The sequence below is a fragment of the Mchenga conophoros genome, linkage group LG12 (genome assembly GCF_057382185.1).
Source record: "Mchenga conophoros isolate Kocher_MC1m ecotype Shallow Benthic linkage group LG12, M_conophoros_male_GT1.1, whole genome shotgun sequence".
NCBI classification, from domain to species: Eukaryota; Metazoa; Chordata; class Actinopteri; order Cichliformes; family Cichlidae; genus Mchenga; species Mchenga conophoros.
Window position 1 is genome coordinate 18,488,734 of NC_140537.1, and position 27,764 is coordinate 18,516,497.

General features: G+C 42.1%; 1 protein-coding gene across 3 annotated transcripts in view; it reads left to right on the forward strand.

Moving 5' to 3' along the window:
* edil3a (EGF like and discoidin domains 3a) overlaps window positions 1–27,764 on the forward strand; it is a 132,071-nt gene that overhangs the window by 81,102 nt on the left and 23,205 nt on the right. For all 3 annotated transcript variants that reach the window (XM_085294147.1, XM_085294149.1, XM_085294146.1), the window contains 3 exons: window positions 10,190–10,345; window positions 11,154–11,298; window positions 11,516–11,700. In XM_085294147.1, coding sequence (XP_085150273.1) covers window positions 10,190–10,345; window positions 11,154–11,298; window positions 11,516–11,700 — 486 coding nt within the window. The remainder of the gene's footprint in view (window positions 1–10,189; window positions 10,346–11,153; window positions 11,299–11,515; window positions 11,701–27,764) is intronic.

Genomic DNA, 27,764 nt, shown 5'->3' on the forward strand with positions numbered 1-27,764 from the left:
AGCGTGCAGCTGCCAAGATGCCACTTGCCACCAGTTTGGCCATATTTCAGAGCTGCAACATCACTGGAGTGCCCAAAAGCACAAGGTGTGCAATACTCAGAGACATGGTCAAGGTAAGAAAGGCTGAAAGACGACCACCACTGAACAAGACACACAAGCTGAAACGTCAAGACTGGGCCAAGAAATATCTCAAGACTGGTTTTTCTAAGGTTTTATGGACTGATGAAATGAGAGTGAGTCTTGATGGGCCAGATGGATGGGCCCGTGGCTGGATTGGTAAAGGGCAGAGAGCTCCAGTCCGACTCAGACGCCAGCAAGGTGGAGGTGGAGTACTGGTTTGGGCTGGTATCATCAAAGATGAGCTTGTGGGGCCTTTTCGGGTTGAGGATGGAGTCAAGCTCAACTCCCAGTCCTACTGCCAGTTTCTGGAAGACACCTTCTTCAAGCAGTGGTACAGGAAGAAGTCTGCATCCTTCAAGAAAAACATGATTTTCATGCAGGACAATGCTCCATCACACGCGTCCAAGTACTCCACAGCGTGGCTGGCAAGAAAGGGTATAAAAGAAGAAAAACTAATGACATGGCCACCTTGTTCACCTGATCTGAACCCCATTGAGAACCTGTGGTCCATCATCAAATGTGAGATTTACAAGGAGGGAAAACAGTACACCTCTCTGAACAGTGTCTGGGAGGCTGTGGTTGCTGCTGCACGCAATGTTGATGGTGAACAGATCAAAACACTGACAGAATCCATGGATGGCAGGCTTTTGAGTGTCCTTGCACAGAAAGGTGGCTATATTGGTCGCTGATTTGTTTTTGTTTTGTTTTTGAATGTCAGAAATGTATATTTGTGAATGTGGAGATGTTATATTGGTTTCACTGGTGAAAATAAACCCCTCCTTGAATCGCTACCTTATCGTGGTGGAGGGGTTTGTGTGTCCCAGGGATCCCAGGGGCTATGTTGTCTGGGGACTTTTGCCCCCTGGTAGGGTCTCCCATGGCAAATTGGCCCTGGGTGAGGGACCAGACAAAGAGCGATTCATAAGACCCTTATGAAAAGGACACCGAGGGAACAGTTTACCCTGCCCGGGATAGGGTTACCGGGGCCCCGCCCTGGAGCCAGGCCCGGGGAGGGTGCCCGAGGGCGAGCGTCTGGTGGCCGGGCCTTAGTCCATGGGGTCCGGCCGGGCACAGCCCGAAGAGGAGACATGGGCCCATCCTCCCGCAGGCCCACCACCCGCAGGAGGCGCCATAGGGGTCGGGTGCATTGTGTGCCGGGTGGCGGCCAGGAGCGGAGGCCCTGGCGGACTGACCCCCGGCTGCCAAGACTGGCAATAGGGACATGGAATGTCACCTCTCTGGTGGGGAAGGAGCCTGAGTTAGTGCGTGAGGTTGAGAGGTACCGGCTAGATATAGTCGGGCTCACCTCTACACATGGCTTGGGCTCTGGAACCAGTCTCCTGGAGAGGGGCTGGACTCTGTCTCAGTCTGGAGTTGCCCCTGGTGAGAGGCGGCGGGCTGGGGTGGGTATCCTAATATCCCCTCGGCTTGCTGCCGGTACGTTGGGGTTTTTCCCGGTGGACGAGAGGGTTTGTTCCCTGCGCCTTAGGGTCGGGGAACGGGTCCTGACTGTCATCTGCGCTTATGCGCCGAGTGGCAGTTCAGAGTACCCAGCCTTCTTAGATTTCCTGGGGGGGGGGTGCTGGAGGGTGCTCCACCTGGAGACTCTGTTGTCCTGCTGGGAGACTTCAATGCTCACGTGGGTAATGACAGCGAGACCTGGAGGGGCGTGATTGGGAGGAACGGCCTCCCTGATCTGAACCCGAGCGGTGCTCTGTTATTGGACTTCTGTGCTAACCACAGTTTGGCCATAACGAACACCCTGTTCGAACATAAGAGTGTCCATAAGTGCACGTGGCACCAGGACGCTCTAGGCCGTAGGTCGATGATCGATTTTGTAATCGTATCAGCAGACCTGCGACCATATGTTCTGGACACTCGGGTAAAGAGAGGGGCTGAGCTGTCAACTGATCACCACCTGGTGGTGAGTTGGATCAGGTGGCGGGGGAGGACGCTGGACAGACCTGGTGCACCTAAACGCGTAGTGAGGGTGTGCTGGGAACGTCTAGCAGAGGCCCCAGTCCGCGAGATCTTCAACGCACACCTCCGGCAGAGCTTCGACAGCATTCCGAGGGAGACTGGGGACATTGAGTCCGAATGGACCATGTTCAGAGTCTCCATTGCCGAAGCTGCTGCATTGAGCTGCGGCCGCAAGGTGGTGGGTGCCTGCCGTGGTGGTAATCCCCGAACCAAATGGTGGACACCAGAGGTGAAGGGAGCCACCAGGCTGAAGAAGGAGTCCTATCGGGCTTGGTTAGCCTGTGGGACTCCGGAGGCAGCCGACAGGTATCGACAGGCCAAGCGGAATGCGGCTCGGGCAGTGGCTGAAGCAAAAACTCGGGTGTGGGAGGAGTTCGGAGAGGCCATGGAAAAAGACTTTCGGACTGCCTCGAAGAGATTCTGGCAAACCGTCAGACGTCTCAGGAGGGGAAAGCGGTGCTCTACCTGCACTGTGTATAGTGCTGGCGGAGCGCTGCTGACGTCGACTGAGAAAATTGTCAGGCGGTGGAAGGAATACTTCGAGGACCTCCTTAATCCCACTGACACGTCTTCCGAGGAGGAAGCAGAGTCTGGGGATGAGGGGAATGACCCGCCAATTTCCGGGGGCGAGGTCACTGAGGCAGTTAAACAACTCCTTGGTGGCAGAGCCCCTGGTGTTGATGAGGTCCGCCCCGAGTTCCTGAAGGCTCTGGACATTGTAGGGCTGTCCTGGTTGACACGCCTCTGCAATGTTGCGTGGAGATCAGGGGCAGTACCTGTGGACTGGCAGACCGGGGTGGTGGTCCCCATCTTTAAGAAAGGGGACCGGAGGGTGTGTTCCAACTACAGGGGGATCACACTCCTCAGCCTCCCTGGGAAAATCTATGCCAGGGTGCTGGAAAGGAGAGTTCGTCCGTTAGTCGAACCTCGGATACAGGAGGAACAATGCGGTTTTCGTCCTGGTCGCGGAACACTAGACCAGCTCTTTATCCTCTCCAGGATACTTGAGGGTGCATGGGAGTTTGCCCAACCAGTCTACATGTGTTTTGTGGACTTGGAGAAGGCATTCGACCGTGTCCCTCGGGGTGTCCTGTGGGAGGTGTTGCGGGAATATGGGGTGTCTGGCCCATTGCTACGGGCCATTCGATCCCTATACAACCGTTGCAAGAGCTTGGTTCGCATTGCCGGCAATAAGTCGGACTCGTTCCCGGTGGGTGATGGGCTTCGCCAGGGCTGCCCTTTGTCTCCGGTTCTGTTCATAATTTTTATGGACAGGATTTCTAGGCGCAGCCAAGTGGCGGAGGGCTTTCGCTTTGGTGGCCTCAGAATCTCATCTCTGATTTTTGCAGATGATGTGGTTCTGTTGGCTTCATCGGGTGAAGGCCTCCAGCTCGCACTGGAACGGTTCGCAGCCGAGTGTGAAGCAGCGGGAATGAGGATCAGCACCTCCAAATCTGAGGCCATGGTTCTCAGCCGGAAAAGGGTGGAGTGCCCACTCCGGGTCGGGGATGAGTTCCTGCCACAAGTGGAGGAGTTCAAGTATCTCGGGGTCTTGTTCGCGAGTGATGGGAGAAGGGAGCCGGAGATCGACAGACGGATTGGGGCTGCACCTGCAGTAATGCGGACGCTGCACCGGTCCGTCGTGGTGAAGAGGGAGCTGAGTGTAAAAGCGAAGCTCTCAATTTACCGGTCGATCTACGTCCCTACCCTCACCTATGGCCACGAGCTGTGGGTAGTAACCGAAAGAACGAGATCGCGGATACAAGCGGCAGAAATGAGCTTCCTCCGAAGGGTGGCTGGCCTCTCCCTTAGAGATAGGGTGAGAAGTTCGGCCATCCAGGAGGGGCTCAGAGTAGAGCAGCTGCTGCTCCACATCGAAAGGAGCCAGCTGAGGTGGTTCGGGCATCTGACAAGGATGCCCCCTGGGCGCCTCCTGGGTGAGGTGTTCCAGGCATGTCCCACCGGGAGGAGGCCCCGGGGCAGACCCAGGACACGCTGGAGAGATTATATCTCTCGGCTGGCCTGGGAACGCCTTGGTATTCCCCCGGATAAGCTGGAGGAGGTGGCTGGGGAGAGGGAGGTCTGGGCCTCTTTGCTTAGGCTGCTGCCCCCGCGACCCGGCCCCGGACAAAGCGGATGAAGATGGATGGATGGATGGTGAAAATAAACAATTGAATGGGTATATATTTGTTTTTTGTTAAGTTGCCTAATAATTATGCACAGTAATAGTCACCTGCACACACAGATATCCCCCTAAAATAGCTAAAACTAAAGACAAACTAAAAACTACTTCCAAAAACATTCAGCTTTGATATTAATAAGTTTTTTGGGTTCATTGAGAACATGGTTGTTGTTCAATAATAAAATTATTCCTCAAAAATACAATTCAATTCAATTCAATTCAATTTTATTTATATAGCGCCAAATCACAACATAAGTCGCCTCAAGGCGCTTCATAGATACAGAGAAAAACCCAACAATCATATGACCCCCTATGAGCAAGCACTTTGGCAACAGTGGGAAGGAAAAACTCCCTTTTAACAGGAAGAAACCTCCGGCAGAACCAGGCTCAGGGAGGGGCGGCCATCTGCTGCGACCGGTTGGAGTGAGAGAAGGAAGACAGGATAAAAGACATGCTGTGGAAGAGAGACAGAGGTTAATAACAGATATGATTCAATGCAGAGAGGTCTATTAACACATAGTGAGTGAGAAAGGTGACTCGAAAGGAAAAACTCAATGCATCATGGGATGCATTGAGTTTTACAACTTGCCTGATAATTCTGCACTCCCTATAAATGACTCAAAGCTAGCTGTTCTGCAGTCAGCTGCGTTTTTACCTGGAGGTTGTTGTTGTCGTAAATAAATGCAGTTCTGCCTGTTTTTACTTAGAGCAAGATTTCGAGCTCTGGAAAGATTCTAATGGAAAATATGTTTTAAAAATGTCCTGTTTTTCTTTTTTATTTATCAGAATCCAGTCAATTAAAACCAATATGACATAAGTGAATGTGTCACGTGCAGAAAGAAACTAAATGTTCAAAGTTTCCATCGTGATTTGAGCTCCAGCTAACAAGTATGTCATTACTGCTTGTGCTCTTAATGATTTTCTCAATTATCCATTCTGCTTGCAAAATGTGAAGAAACAATGAAAAATGGCTATAATAATTTCTCAGAGTCAAGCTGCCATTCGCTGACAAATTGTTTTAGTCCTAGTCATTATGCATAACTCAATTAGCTTCTGACATGTATTTTTATGGCAGGGGACTACAAATGTAGATAAAAACAAGCAGTAATGGCTGAATTATCTACATGTATTAGCACAGGTTGAATTTTTGTTTTAATTATGAATTTGGCTCTCTAAATTCTCAAAAATAGTTTTTTTAGGCAGTCTCAAAGGATGAGGGGAAAATTAAAGCTCCCGTGTTAATGACCTTAAGTATGTATGTATATTTTCTTTATGCCTCTCGAACAGTTATGCTGAACATTTTCTGGCGGTACTGAAAACATTACAGGGAAAAACAGGTTGAATCATGCTGTGCAAACAAAGGATATGTTCTTTGTTTTGCAAATAGAGTCTGAGAACAGAAAATATTTGATGTAGATTTTTTTTTTACTTTAGAGGCTCATTTTACTGAGTGCTTCGTACACAGGTTGCTGTCTGTGTCTGGAACAAGAGAGAGTGAAATTGTGAAAGGGTAAAAGTTCATTCTATACTTCTTTCTTTAATATGCTGCAGTGTTACTATTTTATATCTAAACCAAATTTACAGAGTACACAGTGTATGCTAAGTGTATGCTCTTTGTTAGATTATAATGAAAAAAAACCTTCAATAGCAAACTATATCTAAAATGCAAGCTCATCCTACTACAAGACATCAACCTCTGAATGCGGATCTGAATTGTTTTTTTAGACGAGAGCTGCAGCTGCAGACCAAAAGTAATAGAAAAGGGAAAAAGATCAAACTGTGCTAAATACTGAGTCACTCAGTCTCATTAGCAATGACCCTAAACTGCACAGATACATAATATATAACCCATATCAGAGAAATGTCAACAAAATTTTGCTAGCAGTTTATAAAGTTATAGTTTATATAGTTATAAAGTTATGATTTTGTAAAATTAGACAAACATAGAAAGCTATAGTCTCACAAATTTGCTAGGTACCTGATTTCTTTCTTTTGTTTTCTCATTGTAAATATTTATTTTGCATTTCTTTTTTTAACAAGACATGCATCACTATTAGCACTCGAGCGACAGAGGTCCTTTTCTGAGTGGTGAATTAAAATGTGAAGAATCACCCCAATTACCCCAGCGGTGGCCTTTTAGTGACAGGGCTTCTAATTAGTGCAAGAAGTATCTATCTCTGTGGAGAATAATGAGAAGAGCAAAGAAATGCTGTGAATTGGAAAGTGTGGGTCACTGTGGCTCCGAGGCTCTAAGAGGTTTCCTCATGTATAATTACCATGATACGTTGGTTTAAGCGTGTAGAAAAAATTGGCGTAATTGAGTCGTAGCCCTAAAAGTGGAAATTAAGATACAAATCACTGCTGTAAAATATTTATTTCTTTTTTTGACAGTTCAAGCATAGATGATAACCATTATAAACAGCGCTGGATCTGTTAGAGGCGATGTTCTAATCTCGAATGTCGTCAGGAGACAATGCTTAGAGCATTTCTGCTTTTTCAATAACAGAAAAAGGAGAATATAACTTGAGCTCGTGCTCTCAAATATTTTACTTGTAAATTGCCTTATTTCATAGTAATGTTACCACTCGTTTACCAGAAAATGTGCTCAAGCCCGCAGAATACCACAGCAAATGTAGTCGCACTGCCAGTTCCATTTTTGGCACAGGCTTTTAAAGGGTTTGTGCTCTTAAACAGACTTTAGCTAACAAACATAAAGCGAAATGCAGGCTTCTTTCTTTTCACTAAGTTGCTGTGTGAAATGCACAGACACAATAACAGCAGCACTGACTCACACAGAACCAGCCTAATTCATAGGAGTAATTAAAATTCTGTTTTAGTCTGCATTTCTTTTATTGGTTTGGCTGTCCCAGGTTAATGGTCCTTTGCCTAAATACTTCCTCAGAAGTGTGCTACTGCTACCCATCTGTTCTGCACAGAAATGGAAAGTTAGACAGCTGTGTTTTTATATTTTGACAGGGAATGAGATAGATGAGCCTTTTTTAGTGAAAATGACGCTGTTTCATTTCAATGTAGTCCCAACAAAGAATAACTGTCATCAGCTCTTATTTTCTTTATCTTATTTGTCACAGTCTGAGAGGCTATGTTGGTCTGAGAATTGCCCAGTGCCCTCTGGCTCTACTCCCCCCCCCCCCCCCACACACACACACACAGGTTTTTTTTAATCAGTGTTAAAATTGACTGTAATAAATGGCAAATAGTATGTGTCTGTGAGTACAATGAACACAGCATCACTCCTTAGTCACCACAGGCTTCTGCGTTTTGCCACAGTGAAGTTAGCTGTCATCAACTGTCATCAGCTGTCTCATTTTTTTTATACAAGCTCACCAGAAATTACAGGCGAGTGGCATTTTTTTTAACCAGTGCTGACAGATTGAAGACAAAGACTGTAGGGAAGCATAGATGTGGCGGGTCTAATATTACTCACAGGTCTTTCAAACTTGCTGCAGTTGTGAATAGAGAAGAAGAACCAGCCGGTGTGATAGGCTGAGGTTTCTTCCAGTCAATCAGTATTCCTCAGAAATGTAAAACTCTGTCAGCGACTATCACCGAGACAAGCTGGTGTTGACACCATCAAGTCTTCTGCACTGATATTGAAGAGACAGGATCCTTAAAGAGACACTTTGTTTATTTTGAGTTCACCGTTAATACCATCGGTTTTTGTAAAACACTCTATATATATATATATATAGACTTTGTATCCAAGAAAGTCCAGTGATTAGAAAATCGACACGCTGTCAAACATGCTGCTGCTTTGCCAAAAGAAAATGTTCAGGAAAATATTGAAAATGCATCCTCTGGCCATTTCATTAGTTACACTGGTGTAATTGGTTATTATTAACCCAAATATTTTATGTGGAAATCAGATGGAAGTAGGGCTGTGCGATATGACCAAAATCTCATATCCCGATATTAAGACATCTATCGTCCGTTAACGATGTAAATCATAAAAATGTAACATTTTCTGTAAATTCTGTGAATCTCGGGCAGCTCGACTTGCGTGAAGTGTTTCCAGCTGGGCGTCGCTTACCTGGAGTCGAGTGTTTTAACCGATGCATGAAACTATACATTTTTAGACATAAGTTGTAACAGCCGCCGTTTTCTTTGCGAGTATTTATTACATGGCGTGCTGCAGGGAAAAGCCTGTTCTAACGTTTGAGTCCAAGGTTTATTTTTAGCACCTGGCGGCTCTTTTTTGCTTCTCATCCGTAAACACTCTGCATCTTTCACGTGATTCAGTTTATTTGGAAAAGTCTCAACAGGATCTTGAGCTTTATTGTGAAAGGTTTATGTGGAACAAGCGGACACGCGGAGGTTTTACCGTCGTTGTTGCTAACGACAACGCATAAAAACAAACACTTGTCTGTCTGTAGTGTGGTTATATTAAATGTAAGAGAAAGAGAGAACTTTAAGAAATTATTATAGCCACTACAGTGACCATCAAAATAATGAAAAAATATTGCCGTAAACAGTTTATTTTGCGACACCACGAAACAAACGATAGCGTAAAATGAAACGATAGACGTTTTTATATCGTCATCCGATATATATCGTTATATCAAACAGCCCTAGATGGAAGTAACTCAGAGCATTTAGCCATTTAGACATGGTCAGGAGGAGTTCCTGCAGTTTAAACAGAGAATCAGAAAGGGTAAGAAAGGTGATTGGTGCCAGACAGGTATTTCAGAAACTGCTGATTTACTGGGTTTACATTGGTCCACATAAAGAGAAAATATCCAGTGAGCAGCATTTCTCTGGTTGAAAATGCTATGTTGATGGCAGAAGTCAGGAGAATGGCCAGACTGCTTCAACCTGACAGGAAGGCAACAGTAACTCAGATAACCATTCATTACATCCAAAATATGCAGGAAAACATCTTGAAGCAGACGGGCAACAGCAGAAGAAGACCACGCCGGGTGTCAGCTATGAACAGGAAACTGTGACAACTATTCACATGAACTCACCTGCATTGAACAAGAGAAGATTGCAGAAACACTGTGTGGTCTGATGAGTCTCAATTTCTCCTATGATGGGGTCAGAATGTGGTGTAAACACAAAAGCATGGACCCATCCTGTCTTCTATCAACAGTGCAATGATGGCGGGGATATTTTCTTGGCACATTTTGGCACTGATACTACCAGTTGAGCTTTGTTTAAATGCTACAGCCTATCTGAGTAGTGTTGCTGACCATGTTGATCTCTTTATGACCGCAGTTTACGTGTCTTCTGATGGCTGCTTCTAGCAGGTTAACTCACCATTTCACAAAGCTTACATCATATCAGATTGGTTTCTTGAAAAGAACAAGGAGTTCACTGTACAGATGCCAGACCAAATAAGGATGTTAATATGGACCACAACCTTAGAGGAATGCTTCCAACACCTTGCTGAATCATTGCCACAAATAATTAAGACAGTTCTGAACGCAAAACGGGGTTCAATGTTATGCTAGCAAGGTGTACCTAATGAAATGGCCGGTGAGCATATACTTTATCAAAATGAGCTGTCAGGGAAAGCTACTGAAGATATTGGTCTATATGTAATGAATCTGGTTTGTGGGTACTGAGTAGGATCTATGGAAGCCATTCGTCATTTTCCTCTTTCTTAGTGCCTCTTTTTCCTCTTGGCTCACCAAGCTGCTTTACACTGGCACCATATTGACAGTTTGCACAGTGTGGGCAGACTGGATATGGGGTGTACAATTGATTAAATGTTCTATTTGGACACAGACTTTTAGAATAAGATGGATGGCCCTGACAGAAAAGATACAAGGGGGTGAACTGAACTCGATGACATGCATGCTCACAGACACTTACACCTCTATATACAGTGTCTGAAAATAAAGCTAGAATTTCATCTTCAGCCTATCTGTGTTTTTTTCTACTCCACAGATAAACCTGCAGAGGAGAATGAGGGTCACGGGCCTAATTACCCAGGGTGCAAAGCGTATCGGCAGCCCAGAGTACGTCAAGTCTTACAAAGTAGCCTACAGTGATGACGGGAAGACCTGGAGAACATACAAAGTCAAGGGCAAAGATGAGGATATGGTGAGACACTTGTACGGGCACACAGACATAGGTGTACGCATCCATCGTCACCCATTGCTTCTTGTTCTGTGGTAGACAGACGAAATACACACTCATACATGCGCACACATCGACTAGAGACTGTGCACTCAGTCAAGGACAGGGTGGAGGACATGATGAGATGGCTTTTTAATTAGCTAGCGCACACCGGGCCCATCCTGCTGCCCCTTACCCCCCTCCACTTTTATGACTTCTAGATTGAATTTTTATACTATTTGGGGATGAACAGCCACCAAATAGGCCACAGAGCATTCTATCATTCCTGACAGCAAGCCACGACTGTCCTCTCTTTGGCCGAGCTCCGAAACAACCAGACCTCCAAACTTATTATCAGATATGTTGTCAGATTTGTATGCTCTACGTCTGGGCTTTGATATTTTTAATTTAGAGCTCTTTTGTTTTGCTCAGTCAAAGCTAGACACGGCTATGATATGTCTATGTTTGTTTGTACATCTTTCGCTCCAATCATATAGTTTCTGTCAGGCTATCTTCAGCGATTTGGATGAAACACTCCAGAAGGTAACGTGATATAATTGGAGCACTAATTTAAAACACACCACTGTTCTTATGAATTACTGGCTCAAATGGTGCGACAAATTGTCTATTTTTCCCTGTAATTCTAGCTCATTGACCTTGAATGACAGCAATTTGTTGAGCGTGGAGTAGACACTAGAGACAGCGGCGGATAGACTGCCACATTATTGAAAACTGATCTGCTTCACCATCCTCCCCCGCCCCCCATCTGCTGTTATTTCATCCCTTGCAACAGATTTTCAGAGGAAATGTCGATAACAACGCTCCATCAGCCAACTCCTTCACCCCTCCCATTGAAGCCCAGTACGTGCGCATTTACCCCCAAGTCTGCAGGAGGCACTGTACTTTACGCATGGAGCTGCTCGGTTGTGAGCTAACAGGTGAGTGAGCTTTCTTTATCCAACTGAATACACTAATCACCATCATTATCATAAATGCATCATACTGGAATTTGGAAATCCACTCCAGTATGCCTCTTGCACAGTTGTTCCTCTTGTTTTTAAGTAGTGTCAGCACTGAATCCATTTTCAGGAGGCCTGGGGTTAGATGTAAAAAAAAAAAAACAGTTTAGAGCCAATCTGTTTTTGTTGTTGCCAGGCTGTTCTGAACCACTGGGTATGAAGTCAGGCCATATCCAGGACTATCAGGTCACAGCCTCCAGCATCTTCAGGACGCTCAACATGGACATGTTCACTTGGGAGCCTGGGAAAGCCCGTTTAGACAAGCAGGGCAAGGTCAACGCTTGGACAGCTGGTCATAGCGACCAGTCGCAGTGGCTACAGGTGAGATATAATCTGAGCCAAGTCTGTTATCTGTTGCCGCTACTGTAGAGATAAATCAATGTATTAGCAGCAAAATGAACAACAGACACCCCTGTTCTTGCAGATAGCTGGCTTTCATTCTGATGAAGGATTAGCTCTTACCTCCCTGGCATAATAATTGATGGTTGTGCATGGTAATGCATGCCAATGGATTCAATTATATTTCATAGGGAAGGACTTCACTGTTCATGCCAGTTGAGAATTAAATTATCTCTTAAAAAACCACCTTTGTTAGCTGCTTCTCAGTATCCTTCTTGGAAACAGTCAGTAATAGGTTGTAAATTCTGTTTATTTCCATGTCAGTCTTTCTGAATCCAACACCCACACTGCCTCAGTTGGAAGAGTTGCGCCCTGTTATCTCTGGCTGCAGTCCAAGGCTTTCTATCTCTATGAAACCAGCCCATCTATTTGTTTTCATTACAGAAGTGAAGGCTAAACATGTCTCCTGAAAGGGACAAGACATGTCTCTAAGTGAACGTTTACCTCCCAGTCTTTCTGTTTAACAATATGTGAGATTGATGGTGGCTGAGGGAGTTTCAGATAGATATCAATAAGGCTCAGTCAGGCTTAGAATTCCCTTACGTATGGCCTCATATATTGGATTTTTTCTTTTTTTTTGTTTTTCATACAAAAAAGAAAAGTCATAAACGCTTTTTGCTTTTAAAGTGCGAAACCAGATCTTACTTCATGCTGTGAAAGTGATAGCATAGAAGAAAATGTGATGTGGATTATCTCATCGGGGAATTGAAGATCAGTGATTTCTTTGATTTCTTGGCCTTTCTCGCGGACTTGCTCGCACATACCCCCTCCCTATCAGTGACACAGTTAACGCTCTGTAGTCATACCGACTGGTCTAGCTGTTATTAGATTGGTTGGGTTCTGATTCAGACATGTTTTTTTATTACGCTGAAAGCTTTTTTTAGATGGTGACGGCACACAGGGCTGTGTGTCGGTGGAGACAGGTACTTAGGCGGGCTCCATCCATGCTAGGGAGTTTGGCTAAGCAAAATTGATTGCTTTGGGTAAAAGAAAACTTGCAGTCTCATATTACATGCTGTGCTGGCGGGAAAGAGGAGATGCCATACAGATGAAGTGAGAAAATCAATGGCTTCCATTGCCAAGAACCATTTCTGTGCACACGAGCAGATACAATATCCAGCTTTTAAAAGTCGACATTTAAGAGTTCTGTACTGTAAAGTATGTTGATGAGGCTGTTGGTAATGACTGTTTTGAATATTTAGCGATCATCTTATATGCATTTGTTAAGCTCCTGCTATAATCACTGTCTTCTTTCTACTCGTTGCCATGGCAAATAATTGATTCAGAGTGGCGTTACTGAATGACTTAAAACCTCACAGACTAATGGAATTAATCAACCTTAATGATAAAATAAGTATTCCTATTAATCAAGAAAACTGTTCTTTTGCAGATTGGACACAGTGAAAAACCCTCTTTATGCATCAGGGTACATAATTAATATATAATATGGATTGCTTAATGCAGTGGTTCCCAAACCTTTTTTGCTGGGCCCCCCTTGTTTTACAAGAAAAATGTTTGCGCACCCCTTCTCGCGCATGCACGCGCGCACGCACAAACACATCCTCCAACCACACACGCCCATATTTTGCTCCATTGCGGTTTATTTCACACCTCAAACATTTAGTAAACAATTAAGCAAATACAAGTAATCTGCAATAAATTACAGGTAGTAATACAATAAACTACTAACTCTTTTACGCTACGTCCACACCTACACGGGTATTTTTGAAAACGCATTTATTTCATCCACACGTAAACGGCGTTTTGAATCACCGAAAACGTTTTGCGTTTACATGTCAACGAGGAATACAGAGTTCATCACGCAACGTCAAAGGTATGTGCCTTTTTTCACGTCACGCTGTGCGCACGTTTTTGTTTACATGAGATGAATTGCAGAATGGCAGATAGAGACAAAATACTGTTAATCTGACTATCTTCAGGTTTTACACGCTTACATACACACGCAGTTACTGTCCCTCCATTTAGAAAGGCAGAGGCGGCACGGTGTGATTATTTTACATGTAGTTGGGTTTTTTTTCTTGTGTAATAATATTCAACATTGCTATCAATACATTTTTCAAAAAAATGCCTCTCTGTGCAAAATGGGTTTAAAAACATAAAAAACTGTGGGATCCTGTTTGTCCGTGATCTGAACAGCCCGGCGCTGCTCCCGACACAGGGAGAACCTGCAGGGGAGACCTACCTCGGCACTTGTGCAGGTGAAACCAAAGGGAAGATATGCTTCACCATATTTTCTAGTCTTTGGCTTAGAATGAAGTTGGTTTGGAAACATATTCAGCAATGCTTCATCTCCTGCTTTGCATTTCTGTGGGCGCCCCGTGCTAGCAGTGTCCAAGCGTTTTGTTCCCCCCCCCCCCCCCCCCCCCCCCCCCCCACACACACACACACACACACACACACACACACACACACACTTATGGAAGGTCTGGCTTAATGTATACAACAGAAAAGACATGATGATGCACAGATTTTGTCAGAAGGCCTTTTTTTCTTATCAGAATACCCACACATTTCTAATAGATATTGGCATTCCAGGTCAATCAGCTGTGACAATGGGTAGGAGGGAGGTAACAATAAATGCACATTTGTCAAGCCTGATGTCACCTTGCACTCAGTACAGGAACAGTTTACTATGTTCAGACTGATAAATAATCACCACTCAGTACCCAAAGCTGAGATATCTGTAGCATTACCTCAGCCGTGGCTAAGTAAAACAGTTTTTAGACCAACTATGCCCAAATATGCCAAACCTAACACATTTACATTCAAAGACACAGCGAGTCCTAGAGAAAGTTGCTGGAAAATCACAGCACAAATTACTGTGCTGTTAAACTGTTGTTTGCAATAGAAATGCAGCCATTTAGTTTGAGGACAGCTCAAAGTAAATGTTCAGCAGCTGTAAATGTTTGTAAAGTTAGACCTAATCTATCACTCTACATTAGGGTGGGCGAATCTGAAATTGAATAGATATATTTTACACAAAAATAACTGCTGAAACCTGGAGGGCCACTGATCTAGCGCCTTCTTCCTTATCAAAGTAACACAGGCAATTGTCAAGCCTGTAAGACTTTGTTCTGGAGAGAGCATATCAACCAACCAATGTGGAGCCCTAAATAGTAAGACATTTCCCCACCTAGTAAGCACGTCTATTATCATCATTTGATCTAACTGCACAGTTAACATTCTGAAGTTAGCAACAGCCTTAATATAAAAAATATTAAGGCTATTATATTCCTTTTCATTTTGCGACAAAAAGCTTTTAAGTAAAGAAAAAAAAATCACCAAGAGCTGGACCTTTTGGTCACCTTCCAAGTTGAAGCTATTCTGTTCTGACAGGGGATAAAATTACACACGGGGAGACTAAACCAGAAAATTTCAAGATGTTTTCAAGAGAGGAGCTGAAGCTGTCAGACGAGGCTGCCAAATGTTTCGAGCTGGCATAAGCTGATTAGTTAATTATGCACATTAAAATGTCCATGTTGCAGAGAGAACGTGATAGAGAGACAGTTACTACTTTTCAGTTTCATAACTGTTCTGTTAAAGCAACAAGTGTACTGCAAATTTTCTGACAAGCACTGCTCGGGACTGTGGAGAGTTTTTATGGTGGATTATGATAAAGAAGCCCCAGAGAAACAAGTACACAAGGCTGGAATGAAGTGGGATTGTCTCTTCCCTCATATTTAATTTGGTTGCGGTTAACAAATGACTTGGCAAGAGTTTTGAATTCTCCATTTGTATCTCTGTCATAGGCGGCACTGAGGAGGTTTTACATTTTCTTGCTATTTGTATGTTGGTTATTTGTTGACACTCAGCTGCAGTATTGGTATTGACATGCCTTTGCACTTAGAAGTCACAGAACCTTCAGGAATTTAAATAGGAATGTAAAACTCTTCTACAAAGGAATTGCAACTTTTTCTTAGATTATTCCTAATATTGGGTAACTACATTGCAATGGGCTCAAGTAAATAATCATTAAATGTAACCATACAGTACATTAGTGAAACAAGTGTAAGCATGGCCTTGTGTAGACATAGATAGCACAAAATACATCACTTAGTTTGCAACTTGTTAGATTTATTTGTATCCAGCAAAGGTTACAAAACAAGTTATGAACGCAATTCCGGTCTGTGGTTCATTTGTTATCCCCCGTCTCCATGGTTTTCACACCCAATTATCTCCTTAAAATGATGAATACGTGTGGTGTGCGGCTGTGGCACCCTGATAATCACCTCTGCCTCTGATGATGCAGAGTGAGCGAGGTTTGTGTGAAAACTTTGAAAGAAGTACAGTAACTCTCTTTTTAATAATGGCGCTAATGGTTTACTCGGCAAACAGTGGTTGTTGCTAATATATACACTGTTTCTTTAATGCAGTGGTGTTGTAGCAGCTGTAACATCATATCCTTTTTACACTGATGAGTCACCATGTGCTTGACCAACTACTCCAAAAGCATGGGTCACAGCTCACTGGTAGGCTGTGAAAAAACTGCAAGTGGACCACAAGTAGTTATTTACAATAAATGGAAATCCTTTTCATTTTCCTATTGCTGTAAATTTTAAGAATAAAAATGAAAATAAGATGCAGGTGTAACGCAATCTGTACTTACGCCAAACCTTTAATGCGTGGAAATCAGGACTGTTGACCTTGGGCAGTTCACTAGGTGTCGGTGTCATCAATTTCACCCCGATGTTTAACCCAGAATCACAGTTTCTCTAGAAATAGGTTACAAGAAATCAAATGCGTCCCAAATATCTATATCCCCCGTCCGAGGCTAGTTTCGTAAAGGAGATTGGTAGTAGCTGCTCCACCACAGGAACAATAAGGCTTCCAGCACACAATGGACACCACACTTACTTAACATAAACACATTTATTTGACACAATTTTAAATAATAAACCTTTTTTGTAGTGTCTTTCCACTCAGTGTCACAAGGAAAATAAAATAAATAAATAAAATCAAATATGTATCCTTTAAGGTCCTTTGACCAAATGAAAATCAGATACATGAAGTAATGCTATTAATGGAGATTCAACCTCAACAAAGCTAATCATTGCAAGGTTTTTGTTTTAGTGGAAACAAAAACAAGAAGAAAACATTTTTTCTTTAGTCTTGTGAGCAATCATCAAAAATAAGAAAACCAAAGAAAACCATAGGCCTGTGTCTGATATTATTATTTACATCTAAACCTAGAGTCTAGCATTAGCATTTATGGATTCAAACACAGCATCAGTGCTTCAGAGTTTCTGTGGTTTCTGTAAGTAAATCACACCAATCCATCTGTTTACTCTGTATTAGACAGATTTGCCCAGATATTATCACTGTTTAGTTTGTAACACGGGCTTATTGAATGAAGAGCATTGATGTTGCAGGATCGTAAAAAAAAAAAGAAAGAAAAATGAGCAACCATAAACTAACATGCAGAGCAGAGCACACATAATTAGTGTGAACTATGATAGTGCGGGTTTACTTAGGCAGATGCTGATGAGGTAAATATTGAAAGTGCAGCAGGTGAAGTACTGGGTACTCATGGGGGGGAGAAGTGCCTCTCTGTTGGAGCACGTGGGACCGAGGAGAAAACACATTGGGCGATTACAAACAAAGATGGGGTAACAAGTTAAAGAACTGCCAAAGAGAGCTGAGATCAAGGTAGCACTAGTTTACAAGCACACATTTCCTCAATGCCAATATTATGTGCAGAAATCAAGTATCAGTTTAAAAAAAAAGTTATTGCACTCTCATCTTCTCTGTTGATCCTAAGAATTTGGATTGATACTACCAGTACAGGAGGTTTGGGAAGTTGGAAATTATCATAAAGCACTACAGGTATATGACAGAATTGGGTTGCAGCCATTTATTTCTTGACATTGGCTAAATGAGTCTGTGTAGTCAATGCTCACTAAAAATGATGAAGGCCAGCCAGGAGATAGTTTTCCCTCTCCAGCTTTTTGGCTTTGACAAAGTTCCAGTCTGCCACCTTGAAAATAGCGAGACAGTAGGACAGCAGATTGCATCATCAAGTTCTGGTTTATATTTTTTATCTATTACCTTCATTCATGAATCAGTATGAAATAAATACCAGGCTATGTGAACAGTTTGACTCAGTACTTTGTATATGGTTGTTGATAGCAGTAATTGGTGGTTTTGACCATTTCCTTGTTTAAATCACAAGAAATGATCCATGTTGAAAGAGCAGTCCTGACCTAGGAAGAAGAAGACATTACCGGCATGAAAAGAAGCAGGTTAGCTGAGCTTTTTGTCTGAAGTCTTCTCGATTTAAATGAGCATTGCTTTAATTCGTGGACCTTAAAAAGTCATATTGTAGCAGGAGTTAGTGATCCGGTTATACTGCTATGTTTTTTACTGGAAAAAAAAATACTTTTCACTCTATTGAGTACCTCTTTGTGATTTGCATACTTAAGAAACACTTCAAAAGTTTAAAGGATCCCTCAATGTCATGGAGACAATGGCAATACTACCTTAGCATACTTAAGGCATTTCGTACAGTATTAATGGCTTTTAAGCAAGTAAGATTTCCAGAGAGAGAAGCGTAAAAGCCACTAAGCACTGTTCATCTGAGGCAAGTGGATATATTTAATTCATGGTCCAATGCTCTTAATATGAAGCACGTCTGGAATCCAAAGTCTATCAGCACCAAAAAGGAATGGCAGTGGTTATACAGTACCGGAGGAGACTCCCAGCAGGATGAATGTGAGAGATTAGTCTTGTCGTGTTAAGGCTAGGCACAGTACAAGCACCACTTCAGATAGATACAAGCCAACGTTTAAATGGGATGAACAGTCTGTTGCTCAGCTGTTACTCAGATGTTCTTCTTCTCGCCTTATCCTCATCTTGAGATTCATGAAGCACTCTCGGTTTCGTTAATGTTCTCAGTGTTCAGTCATAGTAACCCTGCTTGCTGTGGGTGGTTGATTATTACAGGGGCGGTGGTGTGGCAGACAGCGTCATTGCTTCACAGCAACGAGGCCCCGGGTTTGCTTATTCTATCCAGGTACTGCAGCTTCTCCCACAGTCCATAGACATGCATGTTGGGTTAACCGGTGACTCTCAATTGGCCATAGATGTGAATGTGAGCGTGAGTGGTTGCTTTTCTGTGTACGCCCTGAGACAGAATGGTGACTTGTTCAAATAGATAGATGGATAGATGATTAAAGGCACTCAGGACACTCAGTAAGCAAATATTTAGATTAAAAAAACATTTTGCTAAAAGCAGTATTCATGATTTTTACCAGAAAGTGTAACTTTTTAATGGGTTGCATTTCCTAACAAACAGTGGTAAATAAGATCAAATAAATGTTGTTATGTTGTCATTTAGCTTGTCTTTATCTCACCCACTCTCACAGACAGGTTAACCTCAGTAAAGGTCAATGTTGCAGTTGGTAATGTTGTATTTATAAACTAAGGAATTAAAATGATATCTCAAAAAAGGCGTGTGATATCCCACCAAAAGAAGGCACTGCACTTACCTGGTTTGACAGCATCAGTGCATCTCAAAAGTCTAAATAAACACACAAACACATCTGCGGATATCCGTTGTTTCATTAGAGTGAATTTTGTAATAGGAGCAGAAAAATTACATTAAAGTCAGTAAATTAATTTCAGATATAGTAGTGAATGATTATAATCCTGCAATTTTTTATTTACTCTTTAAAAGCATTCATCAATTTTTAAACCTCTATGAGTGTAATTTATAGTGCAATTCAAAATGCACTTGTAATAAAGTGCATTAATTAATATACTGTTGAAGAAAATCACCCACAGTGTTCGTTCATAAAGCATTTTACACGTTGACACTTCACACTTTTTCTCATGTGGGTCAAAGACAAGAGCGCACAATAAGTAAATGTGATGCAAGATTGAGTCCTGCACAGTGCCTGTGAGCCTGCATTTGATATAATCAAACCGGGTATTATCATTTCACCAATTTTGCCGAGCGCGGCTTCCTAATCAAATTGCTGCTTCAAATACAGCGCTGCTGACTGCAAACTCTATTTCTTTTAATCAATAGAATTAGCTGGGTGTTTGTCTCATCCATCCACAGAGGAGAATGGCTTTAATTTGTCCCATTGAAACTCTCATCTCTTCTTGAGTGTTTATGCAGCAAAGATGAAGTGTGTCCTTTCTAAAAAAAAAAAAAAAAAGGAAAGAAAAAAAAACAGAAAAAAAAAACAGAAAAGCTGCAACTGAGAGAGCAAAGGCATTGTGGCATGAAAGGATTTAAGAGGGATTCTTATTGTCTAGCATGGCAATGATCATGTCTTTATTTCAAGAACAAAAGACCAGCACTTTGTTGCAAATACTTGCATGAGACAGTAAGAACTCACTGGGAACTTTAAAGGGTGAGTCGCTGTCTTCTCTGTCCTTCAAGTATGATCCCCTCTGCAGTGGAAGATTTTTTTTGCAACAAATATTAGGCAGCACAAACGTGGTGTCCTCTTAATCCAGCATTTTTTTTATTACTGTCATATTGATCTGGTTGAAACTAGATAAAGGCACTTGTCCCTGCAGATTGGACTATTCAGCATTCTAATCACATTCTTTATTTTTCCCGGCTGTGCAGCTTTTTATCGTTATTTGTCCTACTGCACTAAATACAAAACCGAATCGATAGGAGCGGCGCCTGTAGCTAAGTTTTCTTTCTGAACTAATTGAAGAAAGCGACTGCTACAGGGAAAACATCTCCGATCGGTTTCTGTTTCAGATGCCGCTGAGAAGCACATAACCATGAACTATGAACAGTGATCTGCCAGGTTGCAGCCACGCTTGTCGATGGGGATTTTATCCAACATAATATTAGCCGATCCTTTTTCTGCGTAAATATTTATTTTGCTTAGTTTTATTTGTTAGTCGTGCTTGCCTAAACTTGGGCTGCGGCACTGCCTGCTGGTTCTGACTTTGAAAGCCATGTTAACAGATGACCGCTGCTCCAAATCCCACTGCCAGCGCTGACGTGCCATCTCAGTTGCAGAAAGGCAAATTGAAATTTGCACCGTGTAGCTACGGGCGGTGCGTGAATGATTTTACAAGTGGGGAAGTTTTTTTGTTTTGTTTTTTTTTGTTGAATATTAAATGGAATCGCTCTGGGCTCTTATCAGACTTCAGTAGAAAAAGCATGTCAGATGGGACACATCTGCTACTGCATATGTAACTGCTGGCTACCCAACTATAATATAATCTGAATAGACATAAAAAGTAACTGTTGATTCAAAAATAAAACATTTTTCTCACATATGTTGCGAATTCTGGGCAGCACGGTGGCACGGTGGTTAGCACTGTTGCCTCACAGCAAGAAGGTCTTGAGTTCACCATCAGGCCGGGGTCTTTCTGTGTGGAGTTTGCATGTTCTCCCCGTGTTTGCGTGGGTTCTCTCCGGGTACTCTGGCTTCCTCCCACCGTCCAAAGACATGCAGCTTGTGGGGATAGGTTAATTGGATAATCCAAATTGCCACTAGGTGTGAATGGTTGTCTGTCCCTATGTGTTAGTCTTGCGACAGACTGGCGACCTGTCCAGGGTGTACCCCGCCTTTCGCCCTATGACAGCTGGGATAGGCTCCAGCGCCCCCCGCGACCCTGAAAAGGATAAGCGGAAGCAAATGGATGGATGGATGTTGCGAATTCTATTATTTTGACACCATTATCCATGAACTCAAAAACAATTTGCACACTAGCCGAAAACATGCCCGATGTAAATTCAGTGGAAGCGTTATCGTCCGAGCCTCACTTCCACCCTGTCCAATACGACTCTTTCTTGGCTCTATTTTGTTCAGATTCCCTGCAGCTAGTGTGCTGATTCAATTAGCTTCCAAATAAAGTTATAGAAGGAATGGTAAATCCATCTGCTTCTCTGTTTCATTTGGTTGTGTTCTTTTTAGCGTTTCCTCCCTCCCACCACATCCTTAAATGTCCAGGTCTAAAATCTGTGTAAAATAACTCATTTGTTCTTATTATCAAATGAAGCCATCTTATCCTTCAGCACCACATCCTCTCTCTCTTTCTTCCTCTGTTTCTCTCATTCCTTCTGACCTAACGCAGGATGCATTTGTCTGTTTTATCCCGGGATGATTGATTCATGAGTCGGCAGCAGAGCATGCCGCGGTTCTGCAGGAATTGTCAGAAGTGAAGGTGCCAGATCTTAAATCGGTGCAGCAGAGTTTCGCTGTGTTTTGCATGTGTATCTTGTGGTTTCATCGTGTTTGGAAGCCATCTCTTGGCACACAGGGGCATCCGCTACTCACATCTGTACACTTAAATCAGACATGATATCCACTCCGGAGAGTATGGACTGGATTTAAGGAGGACTGCTACATGCTAGAGTATCATGATAAATTTAGAATAGTCTGAAGCCAAGCTGTGGCTGTGTAGATATGATACTGCAGTATGCACTTATGTCCATAAATGTGTTTTTTAATTTCATCACTTCCTCTTTTTATTGCTTACGATGTCCTCCTTCTCTTCCATTTTGTGCACTGTGTGTTTATATATGTCCATATGTGTGAGAATTTGATATGAATATTTCATATACCGTGTGAGAAGGAGGAGAAGGAAGCGGGGAAAGTGGTATGATGAGATATAAGTGCAGCACTCGGAGTAAACATTTATTTTTTAAACTGCAACCTCGTTTGCACTACCTCCAGAAAGAGTAATCAGCGATAAAATGGAAAACCTTTCTTTAGGTTATTAAATCATTTTACATTTTTTACGCCTGCTTAATATTTCAACAGTAAGGAGTTCTCTTCCCACCAGAGTGAGTTACAGATTTGAGTTCGGTCAAGATCACACAAGGAGACAGAATGCTTTAGATTTTTCGTTGTGAGTAAGTGTCCATCAGATGTCTAGCCACAGTGAGCATTAAACAGAGTGTGAAATTCCCCAAGTCCCTTACTAGTGCACCATCAAGACCATTTTTTACGCGTGTGGATCCAACTCCCACACTTCACTCATTCTGACATGGGAAGCATCTGGCTACAGATGATGTTCTCCGTGCCGTGTAATAGCTCTAAATGATCCAGATGACCATGGTTGATTTCTTTCCTGTTCCTTTTGCCATGACCAATTCCCTGCATCGGTGCAACCATTTAGACTCAACTTGACATGCTGAAGTGAGGCTCCATCTGTTTTATGGCTACAGTATGTGCTCCAAGTTTTCTGAAAGAGGCCTTTTCAGATAGCAGTGCTTGTGCTCTAAGCCGGTTGCTTTGATTAAAGTCTGACTTTGCTTTAGAGCAAAGAATGGAAATTAAATAATCATTTAATAATCTGAATATGCACTTTCTCCTTTAAAGCATGGAGCTGTGCTTTGAAGTTGTGGATTGGATGAATGAGATCTAAAAAAAGCTGACCTTGCAGGTTTTTTTGTTTCAAGCTGTGACTGTAAGGCGGATGGTCATATTTCACTACTAATTTATCAAATAGTTTTTACTCCGTAAAGCGATGCGATATTGCCATCACCCTGCCAGGCAGGCGGGCAACATGAACACCCAAGTTTGTGAATGCAATAACTCAAGAACGAGTAAGACTTTTAAGTTGATACCATAGGTGTAGCTACTAAAAATCTCGGAAGAGTTAGAATCTCAGTGACCTTAACCTCAAGGTTGAGGTCAAAGGTCAGATTTTCTCAAATCTTGTAGATGCGGTTACTCGAGAAGAAAGTCACTTAGCATTTTGAAATTAGTAATGTAAGTGTATCTACCAGGAAGCTGAGGGGTACCGCTGACCACCACCAGTATTTTAATAAATTATGGCTATAGGATACGGTACTGTGAAAAAGTCTTTAGCCACCCCTCATTTCTGTGTATTGTTCTAGGAAAATGGGGGAAAAAATGCAGTGCAATGTTCTAAAACCTTAAAAAATATTTTTTAATAAGGAAATAAAGTGGAAAATAAAATGATATGAAGAATATGAAGGACCATTCCTTAGACATCTGGAGTATCTTCCTAGCCTGAGGCGCATAATACAAAGCAAGTTTGGTATAGCCTGGATATTTGTACCATCAGAGTTTGCACAATTCCAACGAGATTAAAAGTCAATATTTGGTATGAGCACCTTTATTCTTCAACACAGCCTGAACTCTCTTAGGCAGTTTTCTAGTAATTTCTTTAAGTAGTCTTCAGGAATAGTTCTGCAGGCTTCTTGTCCATAATCCAAAGCTCTTCTTTGGATGTTGGCTTTCTTATGCTCCATTTTCTGTCCCACACTGCTTTTCTCTGTTTTCTTTGTATTGTTGTTGGTTTTTCTCCCTTACACTCGTTTCTTTTTTCTTTACCTTATACAGCTGCCTCTTTAAGACAATTGTTTTTGTGATTTGGCGCTATATACTGTAAATAAAACTGAATTGATCAAATTATCCATTTTTGTGAAAGGCTCCTAGTAACAAAGTGCCTAAAGATCCATCCATTCTCTTCCACTTGCCGTTATCAGGGTTACGTGGAGGCTGTAGCCTACCCCGGCTGTCATACGGCGAGAGGCGAGGTAGACCCTGGACCCGTCTGTCGCAGGGCTAACACACAGAGACAGGCAACCATTCGCACCTATGGGCAATTTAGAATCACCAATAAACTTAACCCCACTAAAGTACATTCCTCATAAAATGGCCAGGCACAATTAAAGAAAGAACATCAGAAAGTCTGGAAAACATTTGTTCAACATCACTTTAAAGATGACAAGTAATATGAAGAAATGAGAAGTGTCTCTTCTTTACTTTTGAACTGTTCATTTATCTCCTGTTAGAAATTCTGATGCTGAAATATCAGCAAACAGCTTATTTTCGCCAGTACATCCACCCTACCGATATACTGGTCGTGCGCTCTGATTTATTATGTATCTAATATGGATACATTTATGGATAAAACTTCTCATGCTGCCATTCTGTCAGGTTTGGCTGATAGAGTCCAAGTCCACATTTGGAGGTTCAATTGAGGGTAAAGGTTGAAGTTTGACAGCCAGAACTTGTCATGTCTGGGAGATTTCTAATTCGCCTTTTGTTTTCATCTATTTTTTTCTTTTTGCTACCAAAAATTGCTTATTGAACTTTGGGAAAATACCAGGGAAAAAACACAAGGACCCCTACTCCCTGAATGTGAAATGCCAGCGATGTTTGGCACCGTAGCAATTAAAATTGACTTAAATTAACACGATCGAGGCTTACCAGACATGCTGAAATGCTAACTTTAGCAACATTAGCATTCACCGGATAAATGGAAATGATACTGCTGGTGTCGCTAGATAAGATGTACAAACAAAATTATTTATTTTTAGCAACAAAGAATTTAAATTCAGTTACATGCAGCATTGCTTCATTCGAGAGCGCTGCCAGGAAGATGAGAGAGAAAGGAGTGAGAAGAGTGCAGGGGAGGATGTTTAATGCATGCAATGTTCATGGCATGTATAACTGTTTGCCTTTCAAATTTGTGTGTTTGCAATTCACTGTGAGTTACTGCTTCCCTCTCATTTTGGCTGTAAGATGTGCTTTGACCAGCCAACCAGCTGACTCGCTGCGACAAAGACACACGGCACATGAAGATTTTTCTTTCAGGCGACTGCATTTGATTCTTATTTTGACATTTAGGACTTTTGAAATCAGTATAGTCCAGTCAAATTAAAAGAGAAAAAATGTTTACGCCCAAGTGTGAACGGTCACAGCCACACTGACCAGCCTGTTATGCTTTCCCTCTGTGACATTGACTTTTGTATGCTAAATGCTCCAGGGCAGCTTCAAACTGCCTGCAAACCTTCCTTTCAGTGTGTGAGAACTCAGCAGCCATTTATACCTTCTGACATCCCACCACCCCGGTCACAAAAGGTGTAAGAAAGGAGGATCCACTATCTGTGAGTGTGTGTGTGCACGAGCCATACTGAAATTTGTAGGAGTACGCACATCTCGGTCTGCGTGCTAATGCAGGGAGCTTGTTAGCTTGTAGACTTGATTCTATATAATTCTATATAACATGGCTGCGTAAGACAGATGGTAACCGAAACACAAAAAGTGATCATTTGTACTGCACTGTGGAGTAGAAAACAACATCACAAGGAAAAAGTGAAGTTGATTGAGCGCTGGTGCGTGGGTTTGTGCGCATCCACGAGGAGGAACGAGAAGAGAATGAGTCATAATTCACTCGTGGAGCAGGAGACCTCCTTAGGTAACATAAACAGAGGTGTAACATTAGGTGAGTTATTGTTCCCTTAAATTATATAATACAACAATATAATCTGAGCTGATTAGAGTTAGTGACAACAGTATTTTATCAAACAAATCACCTAACAATGAAGTGTACATTTATGGACAAGCTAACACTTCCCCAGATATATACTGTGTATTTGTCACCCAAGCCAGTCACTAATCCTGCGTGAGCGTGTGTCATGCATTTCTGTTTTATTTACAATAAAACTTTTTCTCATGTTGGTTTTATATGCTGACATTTTTACAATAATAAACAAATATATCTGATATATGATATTCACATTTCAGAAATTTAAAGGTAATTTGTAAAGCCGTAAATATGTTGCAATTAATTTTTTTTATGCTATCATTTTCACTTTCATGGTACTGGGACAATGTGCTGTCATACAGAGAAAAGAAAAAAAACTTCGTCAGCTCAGCGAGACTCAGACCAGTGGTTCATTTTATGAAATAGGCTTAGCCAGTTCACCTCTGTGTGCAGTGGCACATCTTTAAGCTTAGAAAGGTATCATAACACAAACAGGCTCATTTTTGCTCTCAGTAAAGAGGTGCTGTACTCACTGAACCATCTGTCTGGAAATTGTCTGCCTGCAGTCTCATCCCTCATTTTTTTTTTTTTTTTTTTTTTTTTTTTTTTGTAATTTCATGTGTGCTTTTTGGATTAAAGATCTTTTTTGGAGACAGGTGGTTTGAACCAGTATATAAAAGTGTTTGCCATTTGGCATGTTATGCTGTTTTCAGACGGTATTACATGTCACCAGCTGCCTCTCTGATAACTCATACATAACTCAAAGCAAATGGGCCATTTCTCTGTGTAATGGCTCCCTTATTTGACTTCGCATCAGCAAACAGCAGGAACAGTCTACAAACATCCACAGTGGTTCAACTGTCTGCTGTGATTACTCAGTCCAATGTATATCAGTCCACAAAAAGGTACACTGTGACATTAGGTGGCTTTGTTTGGATTGAATTCTTACAAAAATACATCAAACATCCAGTGGTAAAAACTGTACAATTGCAGATGACTGACGAGTGTAATTGTCAGATTTGTAAGGCGTCTTTTATGTTTTTTACAGTATTGTGTATATAATCTTATTCTTTCGACTGCCTCTTTCTCTAGCATCCTCCTCTGTCACACCAACCCTCTGCATGTCCTCCTTCTCTACATGAACCACCTCTGAGGTCTTCCTCTTTTCCTCCTTTTCCACAGTTAAGCAGCATTATTGAAGAATGTGACAAATGGTTTAAAATACCTTTGTTATTAGTTTTTGACATTTTCCATTAAACGGTTCTCAAATTTAACTTAATATCTCAGTGTTTCGTGGTTTTAAACTACTCAGTCAGTTTTTTCCCCTTGTGACTAAGAAATTAGTCACCAGGAACATCCCTACTCCCAACTAAAATCTTAACACCACCAGCTCTGTCTCCTGTATTTTAATAATTCGATTTTAGCATTAAAAATCTCTTTTCGATTTCAGCGCTTGCACATACTGGTGGATTAACCATTACAAAAACATGAAAAAAGGGTTTTGGTAATTGCCAATACTCGTAATTCAGGGTAGCTGTGACATAAATCGTACATTGGATGGTGGTCTTTCTTTCTTAAAGGTGAGATTAAAATCAAACAACACACGCCTAAAACAGTGATAACAAATTCAATTTAATGCTAAGTTTCATTAGCAATGAGAGCCATTAACATTACCAATTAACATATGCAGGACTGACTGCCCCAGTGCAATTTTGACTGTTATTATGCCTGTAATACGTGAA